This window comes from Phocoena phocoena, chromosome 2, assembly GCF_963924675.1.
Source record: "Phocoena phocoena chromosome 2, mPhoPho1.1, whole genome shotgun sequence".
Classification (NCBI taxonomy): Eukaryota; Metazoa; Chordata; class Mammalia; order Artiodactyla; family Phocoenidae; genus Phocoena; species Phocoena phocoena.
In genome coordinates, this window is record NC_089220.1 from 110,320,594 (window position 1) to 110,332,915 (window position 12,322).

Consider the following 12,322-nt stretch of genomic DNA (forward strand, 5'->3'; position numbering starts at 1 on the left):
CCAAAGCACTCCAAAGCACAGTGAGATTAAAATAAGTCATTCCTTTGTTAATTTAAATAGGTGCATGTATCATACTTTGCAGGGCACTTTGTGTAGGGATGTCAGGGAGGAAAAGAGCCGCCGAAAGGTATTTTTAATAGCAAATGAGAATAGATGAGAATGGAGTCATTTGCAGCTGCCTACTTTATGTGGCTCTCTTGTTCCAACTGTAGGTCTAATGAGATGACTGTTAAAGTACTCTGCAGTGTAATTTCATTACATTCTGAGCCGTTACACTATAAACACAGTGGCTCTCTCTGTCATTCTTGAAAAAACTCCTAAATTCTTAAAGCCTTCCTTTGCAAATGGTAATGGGGTTTGCTCCCTGTGTTACATGGTAGTTGTCGTTTGTCGCTGTGTAGTTTTCTGCTCTCTTGAGTGACTGCCACCTCCATCCTAGTTCTGTTCGTGGGCAAGGTGGGCGTTTTTCATTGTGTCCTTAATTCACTGGCTTTCTCATATGATGAGTTTGCCTAGACTGGCAAATAGGCTGAAATTCCTTTTCAGGAAACGGCTTCCCCTATAAAAAGCTTTTCTATTAAAGTGAAAAAAAAAAAAACAAACCCAACTCTGACACACATGATTCAGTTAGGGGCAAGCAGTTAAGAGCAGCTGTATATACTAATAAATGTAAATAAAAAGAAAAGTGTAAATAGCAAACCCAGTAAAAGAAACAAAGGTCAACACAAGAATAATTTCACAGCTCTTTGTTAATTACAAGACCATTTGTGTGTTACTTAAATAATCATTAATTTCTCATTTACACTTTCATACCTTCTTTCCTACCCTGTGGCTATCTTTGTCCTTTTTTCACCTCCCTTCCCTCTTTGCTCTCATGTTTCTCACCATGGTAAAATGTGTATGGCTTTAAATTTGGCATTTTTAACATAAACATGTGGAAGAGAGCATAGACCGTTTTTTTAATTGGATGAGGCCTTATTTTCCTTTCCACATGGTGGTGAATCCTTGTTATATATTCATCTTTATATGCTCCTTTGGGATTGGGGGTGGAGGGTATAAAGAAAAGGAATTGTTGTGACTTTTGGTGACTTGTTTTTCCTCCATCCCAGGATTCACCCGTCCTTCCGGTTGGAGAGTTCTCCGAGCCATTTGTACATTTCATCACTCAGTGGTGAGCCCGTTTGCAAACATGCCATGCCCTCAATGTAAATGATACATGCCATTAACTCTGCGGCTCCGTGAGACCTTATGGCTCGCCCTCCTTCCTTTTGGAGACGGGAGGGACTTCGGGGCCTTGGGCAGATGGGGCAGCAAAGCTGAAGAATTGTTTAAATTATGTAAACGTTATTTACACAAAGGGTCATAAACGTACTTTAGAGGCTTTTTCCTGTTTTAATAAACTGCTGAGAATCAGGCTCCTTCTTTGAGCACAGGTACTGTTGCTATCCAATTTTTTTTTTTAAGAAATACATAATTTTATAGCCCCTATTGAACAGACATATGAAGCTTATTTTTATTAATGTAACCTCAAGTTACCCATAAAAGTGTCTGTCACTTAGTGGAAGCAGCATAGTTTATTAATTCATTGGATTTTCAGTAAATAACTTTTATCTTTGGTTATATTTTAGACACAATAGTGGTGTCCCATTTCATTGAATTTTGATGTTTGAGAGACTATGAAGACACAGTTCCACTAGGCCCACTTTATCCATTATAAGAACTGAGAGAGGAGCCACAGGATTTAGATCCAAGGGGCCCTTAGAGTCTCTAGGCAACCCCTTGTCATTTTATATCTGAGGAAACAGGCATTTTTCTGCCAAGGGTTCTTTTCCAGCCTTCTGCCTTTTTCCTCCCCATAGAATGAAGTTTTCTTTTATTATCCCTTTCACATTATCCACCTCCCCCCTATTCAGAAGGACCCATATGGTCTTGGAAGGCCTAGTTGCTCCACTGCCATCCTTCTCCCCTCTCCCTCACCCCAGCATGGAGAGAGAGAGAGAGAAGGAAATTAGGAGCAGAGAGATGACCACCCCAAAGCAGGAGACAGGACTAACTAGCAACTGTTGTGGACATTCTGGAACTCCTTCATAAGCACCTTTACTTCTCTTTCCCTCCTTCAATCAAAGTCCTTATTTCATCACCCCTTCAGAGTTGCATCCACTAGTGGAAAATGAGCCCTTCATTCCTGTGGTGCCACAAAATGGTGCATTCAGGATTCCTTGCTAAACCGAAATGGTTGTGCACTGGCCCCTCCCCCTCCCCCCCATGATCCGTCTGATGATGCCGCTAAAGTGAAACCAAGAAATATTCCTTAATATAAATGTCAAGCTTTATCACCTTTTTGACTAAATGTAATATGTTACCTCTTAATAAAAATGTCTCGTGTAGTTTATATTCCATAGGAGAATATGTGGGGAAGAGAATTTTAACTCCCAACTTCTAAAATTTTTATTAACACTATTTCTGTTTACTTAAAATACTTACATAATATTCCGTAGCTTGTAAAAACTGTTTTCACTCTGCAAACATTTTTTCCAAAATATGCCATGTTGGAAAAACAGGTACGTATTGGGTAAACACTAGAATCCTGAGCTCATTAATATTAGAGCCATTATCTAGAAATATGTATCAGCCTCTCTTAATTTCCTTTACATGAAATTCCTAGAAACAGAAGCACATGATGGGAATATCCTATTTTGAGATGCAGAAATTGAAAAACAAACCGTGTGATTCCCAAGCTGCCTGGAGCGCCGGGTTTTGGCATCACCCGCTCCGAGACGTTGGATTTGTGCCGTGACCACTGTGCTTATCCTACTATGTGGTCTGAGACCAACCTGGGGGTGGGGCCCTTTCTGAGCAGAGAGGGAGAAAAGCAGATAGGGCTTTGCCTGCCTTCTGTCCAAAAAATTAATCAGCTGTTATATAAAAGTTTTATGGAGACAGAGGGAGGGATAACCTGTGTTGAAATTTCCACAGATGTCAAGCCAAAACAGAAATGATAGTGGGTAATAGCCTTGTTTTCCCAAGAGATACAGCTACTTTGGCATGTCAGATTAAGACTGTTACCAACTCCACTGGCGAGACAGCTTGAATTACTTGCTAATGGATGCAGTATTTGAGAGATGCATATGGTTATTTATAGGGAAGGCAAATGTCCTCGATGTCATTAATGGTTCATAACTACGGTTCTTGTTTACCAAATGATCATTAGATCTCTGTACTTAAAAAAAAAAAATACTGTCGGCAAATGCAGAGATTGTATGAAGGGCTTTTTTTTTCTTGCTTGTTTGAGGTTGCCTTATATAAAGAAAAAGTGTCTGTGTGATTTTCCGAGTAATAGAAGCAGCAGTCTCTTCTCATGACTTCATCCCACAGATACTCTGAGTTTAGTATAAATTGGCCATCAAGTAGGCAGCTTACCCACAGTTACCTCAGTCCCATGACTGGGTGCTTCATCACGTAGCTAAGTACATGCTACAGCTACTGATTATGACTGTTGCACATGAGACGAAATATTTTGCAGGAGGAATGTGATTCTTTAAGCAGCTTAAACAAACGTAACTTTCTGACAGCTGTTTAATGAATTATCAGCTTTCATGGTAGCCAAAATAAATGAAAGTTGAGATAATGTAATGACCCTTTTGTAGCATTATCTAGATACCTGACCTCTTTTATATATTACTTGTCATTTGGAATAATAATGAAGGAATGAGATGTTTTCTCATTTGACCTGATATTCATGTTTCTTTTCTTATTGTCTTATCCCATTTACCAAAAAAGAAGTATATTGTTCCCTAAATTTGTTTGAAATGAATTGATAACTGAGTCAGGAAACGAACATTGCTGCTTTTTTTTTTCACATTAGTTTCAGAAGTAGAATTAGGATAAATTTAAATTCATTCTTTATCTGTATTGCAAGAGTAACTCCCCCCAAAAAAATCTTTGCATTTTTGATTCATGAGATTCCCCCAAAATCTGATTAATTGAAGGTCAAAATAAAAGAAAGGGAATACATGCTAATGCTTTGGCCAAGAACTGAACATGATGAATTTTGAAAACATTCAAATTCCAGGAGAAATAGCCCATGGTGGAAATTGTAGCACAAATTTACAAGTGATATAGATAATATGAGTTTTTCTCTTACAGCATGAGAAAACAACCAAAAGAAAGGCCAGCACCTGAGGAATTGATGGTAAGTAGACTTTTTTAGTTACACTAGAATTCTGCAGTTACATATCTGTGCTTAACATTCTGTTAAAAGGACCAGGATGGGGTTTAAAGCATCCACAGACTCAGCAAAGCCAATATTATTTACTTCATTTCAGTGGGTGCTTTTTGAAGCTCACATCCTCAGATAGTAGTTTTCACTTCTTAAAAACCCATCACCAATTTGAAACTTAATGCAGAATTCTTTTCCTTTGCTTCACACTCAAGGGTCACAAGTTAATCTAGGTTATTCCTTGTCCTCATTTGCTATTACAGCCTCTCAGAATTCAGAGGATTGGTAAGAGAGAAGATAGTCAGCATATTAAGTTTTTAGTGCAGTCCTACAGGAAATTCTGAATGTGGTGTGGAGTCCTCTTGGATTCATGTAGAATGAAATTAGATTGGCTGCAAAAGATCAAGTTAATGTGAATCTTTGGTCTTTCCTCAGAAAGGGACAACTATAAGGCTGCAAGTGCTGTGTTCTCAGCTCCAAGGCCGCTTTCTTTGATTGCAAATGACAGTTTTTAGTCAAGCAGGGAGAGGAACAGAGACGTTCCCTAACAATTCCCAAATGGTCATTTATTTAGTGCAGATTGTTGATTTGACAACGCAGAAGCTGTTAGAATAACGTTAGCATCAAGCATTAATAAATAATAATTATAGTCTACTCTTTCTAATGTTTTGCATACCATTCCCTGTCTTCAGATTATTACAATCAGGACAAATTCTGACTAGTTTTCTCTCATCACTTTAAATAATAATCATTTTAAAGATATCGGTTCAAAGGTTTTTAGCCTTTGTATTTCATCCTTATAAATACTCTAAGCACCCAAACTTCTGTGTAATACAGATTTCATCCCCAAATATAAAATAGCTGTATGTTTCCCTTTTATGTCGTAAGTGCTTTCCAGGAAGGTAGTTTTCTTCTTCATGTTACCCCTGGAGCAAAATCTCAGTTTTCAGGGTAGTTTCAAGTTAAAGTTCACCCCTAAAACTCCTGCAATTTATAACTGTGCAGGTTTCATGTCTAGAATAAACTGGTCTTTTTTTTTTTTTTTTTTTTGACGGGGGCGGATCTCTGATGGTTGGGAAATTCATGCAGTTAGTCACATTTGAGGAAACTTGGAACAGGTTCTAGAGATGGAGACCCATTTACCTTGTACATTATCATGGTATGGCTGGATAGCTCAGCTATTAAAACAAAGGAATAGGGTTTCATAAAACAGATATCTATTTGTAAATGCATGTTTCAGTGCTGCAGTGAGTTGGCCACTTATAAATAAAACATCTGCAGATCGTACATACACTCATAAATGCATCCGGATGTATGTGTTGGTAGGGAACACCACTCCAGGGTGGCAAGTTGTAAAGATAAGGCTGAAGGGTGAGTCCTTTCAGTGCCTTGAAAGCAAGCATATGTGGCTGTCTGTGTGTGGAGAGAGATGAGGAATACGTATCTCGATATATCTGTTTACAACTATACACCCTGGTGTGTGCCGTCCCATATTTTTAATTAATAAATATCAATAAATCAATAAAATACAATGAAAAATTGTCACAGGAAGCACTATCCTATACTTAATTTAACATTATTTCTAGTACTGCTCACAGTTTGATTTAAATGAGTTTATTCCCCTAGGTATAGCAATAGTGAGGCACCCCCTGGCTTAGTACAGGCTCAGTGAGGGGGCAGGAAACAATGGAATGTGTGTGAGGCTCCTGTGGTCAAGGGGGTTGAGCCCTGCTCCCCTTTGGCCAAAATATTGGGCCCAGAAGGGGATAGGAAAGAAAGTGGGCTGTCCCTGGCTTGAGGAACCTGAGTCACATCCTAGGGACCCCCTTAAGAAACCAGTCTCTTTATTCCTTCCAGCATATTAATAGCTTTAATTTTTCCTTTTCCCTCTCGTCTACAACCTGTTTGGTGGTGCTCCCATCTGGAAGCTGAGCGCATCCTCTGGAATGCCTGAACTGTAGAGCCCATTTGTCACTGGGGGTGGGGGGGGGCTGCCTTTCACAAAAAGAGCAGTGTATCTCCCAAGCGTGGTGACTCCACCCAGCAGGGTACCAACATGGTCTGCATAGCTTGGGCCACGTCAGCTGTGAGGCCCGCAGGATTGTTGAGGTTTCCCTATGGGCCTGCATTTTGCAAATCAAAGGGAGAGCATCAGAGGTGAAGTCGGGTGGAAATATGGAAAGTTACGGATTTGCCATCACAGAACTCTTACATGAACTTGGGTGTGACCCTGACCACCAGTGAACACAGCAAGTCCCAGCCTAAGTAAATCAGAATGCAGGGAGAGGTGTGCCCAAACACCCTCACCTATGGGCCTGGGTCTTGCACTTAGCAGGCACTCAAGTGGTTTTTGTTGTTTTATTTGGTGGAGTCACCTTATATACCAGAATACCCAAGTCTTAAAAATCATCATCTTTGCAATTTTTGACCATATCATTCTTAAAGATGACATGTAAAACTCAAGTTTAGACGCTAGAGGCTATTAAAATCCCAATGTTAGAACTCATTTAGTTGTTTAGCTGTTTAATTCTCTCTGCTTGGCGTGGTTGTTCCTAAGATGGCTACAGTTTTTCTGTTCTGAGTGGAAATGTTTTAAAATTGGACCAAGAACTTGCCTTAATGCTCACATTTGGGGGAAGCCAGGGTCCACATGAACTGGTACCGTTTTCTGGCATGTAGCCCTTAAGCTACACAAAGAATTAACTCAGAAGTCTCATCATCGGCATCCACATCATCTTGGGAGATCTCAGAACCAGGTAGACAGCTGATTCAGTAGATATTTATAGACCGTTATGTGCAAAGTCCTGTGCTAGACTCAGCAGAAGATGCAGGGTAAGCTTCACACGTACAGTGTTGCAGGGGGTAGGGCAAGTATACAAATAATTAGAATAAACTAAATACTATAAAAGAATTGCAGAGTTCTGTGGGGATCCATATGGGGAAATGGGGAAAAGCTATATGGAGAAGGTAGCATTTGAAAACAGCCTTTGGAGGATGGATTGAATTGTAATAGAGAGTTTGCAAGGGGTCATTCCAGGCAGAGGAAAGGATGGGCAAAGCGTGAGTGTGTCGAGTCCCCAAACCTTTTCAGAGCAATGTGAAACCTCTAGTGCTTGCTGGAACAGAAATTCCATTGACATTGGTCTCGTGGAGTCACAAACCCACAAAGGTAGAGCTCAAACAGGCAGTATATTCACCACCAGCTGGGCAATCTGTTAAGAAATTCCACTTCTAATAGAAGGAACCCTAGTACCCAGGTCTGAAAACTTTGACTTGACATAGAAGCAGCACACCCACCCATAAGTACCTTTTTTCTTGAGTTAATTCTTTTGAGTGGACTCTATTCAGTTATAGGGAAGTCCTTCATCCTTGGGGAAGATCTGACCTTTCTTCAATTCTTTAAGAGTTATTGCATGCATCAGGAGTCAGCTTTAAACCCAGCAAAGGAAAACCAGCCATGCAGGCAGCCAAGGAGCATTTGGCATGCTGACACAGCCAGACAGATAGGAACCCCACACACACTCTTTCTGTTCTGTGACGATGATTCCGTAATTAAAGAACCCACTTTTAAATCACTCCAATGTAAAGCACAGGAAAGACCTATATCAGTGCTGCCCCAGCTCTGTGACTGAAGACCAACAAACTTAGAAAAAAGTTTCCAGGCTGTAGAAACTCTGAGGAGGTAGCAGACGGTGTTCAGAGGCTTCAGACAACCAAGCAAACGTGTCACAGCTTATGTGGGAAAAGGGCAGCTTCTGCCAGTCAGAAAGGATTGATGGGATTGCAGCAAGAGGGGAGAGGACGATGATGCGAAGGCGGTAGGGAAAGTTTCCCAAAATGTCAATAATCAGATTGAGGGAAGCAAAAAATTAAGAATCATACCCCTGCACTCAGGGACAGAGACAGCCTGAGGTGAAGGCACAGAGATGGAGAGGTGTGTGGCTGGCTTGGCTGTGCAAATTATATGTTTACATATTTTTAAGTAAAAGGGACAGGTGAGCAACCTTACTCTATAGACCATCTGCTTGTGTAAACCACAGAGAATTCCTTCTGCCGAATTTATCTTCCTTTCGGGTTCTTTTGTAGCGAAGGTCAGGCGGATTTAGCAGGGAAGCTTCCCTTGTCAGCAGCTCTCCAATCCCTCCCCACTTCTGTGTCTTCATCTGCAAAATGAAGGGGATGGACCAGATCAGCAATCCTTGACCTAGGGTCTGTGACTTCATTCAGGAAGTCTGTTAGAGCCCCTGAAATTACATCCAAAATTGTATGTGCATGTGGCGATTTGCATTTTTTTAAAGAAGAATTCGTGGCTGTCATCAGTTTTTCAAAGGGGACCGTGACCCTGAGTGATCGTTCAGCTCCCTCACTACCTTCCCACTCTGATAGTTAGAGCTCTGCAGCCAGGACAGGACAAGCCTCTCAGGAGGGAGGCATTCGTTTGGAGGGTGAAACGCTTGCTTGGGGGGAAGGGAAGGAAAGGGAAGGGCCCTCCCTGTGGGACTCGGCAGGGCTTCCCACCAGCTCTCAGGCGGCCCTTTAACCTCTCAGCCTACCCTGAACGTGGGCCTTGATACGAGCAGGGAAGGTGTGGGCCATGGGCTCCTATGCAGTTACAATTTGGATTCACAGCGCTGTAGATCCTTCTATGCATTTAGAGTGTTTCCAGAAGCTTTCCATGTCTAAGCTCTATTTAATGGAATCTATGCATAGTAAGTAATCAGGTCAGAAGAAGCAGCATCCCGGTTTGAGATCAATCGCTGGCTAATACTTTAGCTAGGCCACTTTATTATCTCATGCTGATCCGATTGCCATTCTCCTCCTCCTTTGTCCCATGCACTTTGACTGTGGTAAAAGTACGTATCACATACATATTAAAAACATATACGCATTCTATCTGTATGCAAATGCATGAGGCACAGCTGGATATTGCAGAGGAGTTTGATTTACTAATAGTTATTATCTGTTCTAGCTGTTCAGTGGCAGAGAGAATTTCAGAGAAACAAGCTGGCGCAGAAATTGTCTTTATGCTAGAACTATACTGCTTTAGTAATTGTTTAAAAACATGGCTTTTTCTCCTTAGGTTCTAATAATGCCTGTTATTTTGTGTATATCCTTGTGCATTCCAGAGCAGGGCGTCCTCCTTTAGCATTTCCTCAGCTTTGGTTTTCTATCCAGGCGCCTGAGAAGAAACACAGAGTGCAGTTTGCAATTGAAATTTGACATTTTGCTTAGAAAGCAAGTAAATAGTGGGACTGGAAATACAAGAGAAGCAGGTGTGGGTCTTGAGGGAGGGGTGTCAGTTATAATCAAAATAGTGCTTTTAGATTTCTTTTCCTTCGTCTAAATCCCAGCAGCTGCAAACTTGAAGGCATCTCATTTCTCAAAGAACGCTTTATGTATTGAAGGTGGTATTGTTTGGGGGCTAATAAACACCAAACTGCTCCAGAAAAATCTGTTTAAACATTTAATTACTTGCAAAGAGATGTTAACTTGTTTAATTCCTCTAAATTAAATTGTCACTGGTAGCTTTTCTGCTTATCCAAACCTGATTGTAATTACATTTTCAGATAGATTGGTAGGTTGTTCTCTAAGTTAATCAAGGCATGTGATAAATTGGGCATCTGCATGGTCCCTTTTAAAAATCAGAAAAACCACCACATTAGAATTTTTCTCTCCAGCACTCAAATTCCGGTGTGACTTCTGGGTTTAGACCAAATGGCTTTGTTCACCATTGTGGGACCCAAAGCCACAAAGTGCATGGGACGATTAAGGAGATGATTTTATTCAGGCACTTGCAATGGGGAGAATGTTTATTAATGAGGAATGTCTCAAAGCAACTGGAGGGGGCCAAGGTTATGGAGGCAGGTAAACAAGGGAGTCATCCACCAGTCTTAGGAAGTCATGAGGAAGGATGGAAAGGGGTCTTATCTCTGTGTGAGCAGGATGGTCCTTTGTAGCTAACAAGAGAGTAGGGAGATTCCTCACCTGTTACTCCTTTCTGGGAGTACAGGGCTCAGATAAAGTTCAGCATTATCACCTCATTCTACTAACTGGATCAAAAATGAGTTCCGGTTTATTTTGATCCGGGGCTTACAGGTGTCCTAAGTACAAATATGAGGAAAGGCACGTTTCTGCAGCCCCCTTGCATAGTGCTCACGGACCATGTGCTTGCAATCTAAGCTTTTTAAGATACTAATGATGGTTTATACCAAGGGGGGAGGGAGGTGGGTAGGATGAATTGGGAGATTGGGATTGACATATATACACTATTAATACTATGTATAAAATAGATAACTAATGAGAACCTACTGTATAGCACAGGGAACTCTACTCAATGTTCTGTAGTGATGTAAATGGGAAGGAAATCCAAAAAAAAGAGGGGATATATGTATACGTATAGCTTATTCACTTTGCTGTACAATAGAAACACAATATTGTAAAGCGACTATACTCCAATAAAAAGTTTTTTAAAATAAATAAATATCATATAAGATAAATTTTTTAAAAAGATACTAATGATGGTTTAATAAGCAATTCTGAACTTGCTGGTAGTTTAGTACCTTTAGCTAGTTTGTTGCCTCATATGGAGCATGTTTTAAAATAGACCGTTAGGGCCAGACTTACGTGTGTGTCTGGCTTCCAGTTCTTGCAGACATCAGTTTTGCTTTTGGTTATTCATTTGGAGGTGCACATCAGCTTATTGGCCAAGGCACCCCAAATTTGCAGGGGGAAACCCTGGATAGGATTGAAAAACTTCAACTAAATATTTTCTTCGAGCACAAAAGGCATCACAGAAGCCTGGGGGCCAGTTGACAACCATGTGATGATTTTATTTTTTTTTCAAGTTCTAAAGGCCATTAAAATCATCTGTTTGTGTCTGCTTATAAATAGGAATCCACTAGTAAGAAGTTGATTTTAGCTTTTAATTGCACATAATTACAACGGCAGAATCACTGTCTGGATGCTTGAGATCACACTAAATCAGACAGCTTTAATTTGAATTTTTGATGACATGTTAGCACTTCAGCAAGAACAGAGAGATTATAACCCCAGAAAACAAGCTTTGTTTTTCCATAGACGTGACTGCTTAATCTCTTCACGAGACTTTAGCAGATAAATACATGTGTGTTAAGTGTGTGTGTATTTATATACATGCACATAGCAAGAGAGATACAGATAGATAAAGTCTGTCATTCCTTGATCATGGCAATCTGACAGTTTTAATTTCCCAGTTTAGGATAACTTTTTTCCTCCATCAGTCAAGTCAGATCTCTTAATACGGTGATGATTTGCCTGTTTAAGATTGCGGTTTTTTGAACTCCTGCCTGCAAGTCGTATTTCTTGTTTTACTGGGCTGACTGTCATCTTCCCAGCATCACATTTCAAGGCACAATAAGGCTGCATAGACCACAGGAACGGTTTGGTTATCTTGGTTGCCGTAACGTGGATCAGTGGGTCTGCTTTTCAGTGTTCTGCCACATTCACAGTGGCTAAGCTGGCTCTTTAGAGTATGTTGTTACATTCCTTCCTCCTTTGATGCTACTCAACTCACGGGGAGTTTCTGTTATTTGGGTGATGGCCTCAGCCTAGGATTCTCTCCTCTCTGCTGTCCTTGAACTTCTCCATCCTCCTCCCTGCAGCCTTCCCTACTCTTCCCCTTCACAGTGCTTGCTCCCTTCTCGGAAGCCCTCCACCATTTATTGCCTCTAACTTGAAACAGCGATTAATTACATAAATTATATATTCATGGTAGATTCACAGATTGGTTCATACAGTATGGTGATTCCTAACTCGGACAACTCATCAGAACCATCTGAGTGGGTTTTAAAAAAAAAATGCCTGGATCTCAACCCAGATCAAAGAATCTCTGACATTTGGGCCAGGGAGCAGGTACCGGGGTTTTTTGTTGTTTTCAAAAGCTCTCCAGGTGAAACTCACTGGTTTGATACCTTTTTTCTCCAACTAGATTGTAAGTGCCTTGAAGGAGAAACATGATCTTTAATTCAGTTCCTAGCTTGGTCCTATGCTGCTGTCATTCAGGCGAGTTCTCTGTTCTGATTAAAAGAAGAGAAACCGCTATTGATGATTATTCTTTGCATGTGC

At 40.7% G+C, this 12,322-nt stretch overlaps 1 protein-coding gene across 2 annotated transcripts in view; it reads left to right on the top strand.

The window, feature by feature from the left end:
• Positions 1–12,322, top strand: part of MAP2K5 (mitogen-activated protein kinase kinase 5) — a 267,232-nt gene that overhangs the window by 226,749 nt on the left and 28,161 nt on the right. For both annotated transcript variants that reach the window (XM_065871152.1, XM_065871153.1), the window contains 2 exons: positions 1,110–1,171; positions 4,147–4,192. In XM_065871152.1, coding sequence (XP_065727224.1) covers positions 1,110–1,171; positions 4,147–4,192 — 108 coding nt within the window. The remainder of the gene's footprint in view (positions 1–1,109; positions 1,172–4,146; positions 4,193–12,322) is intronic.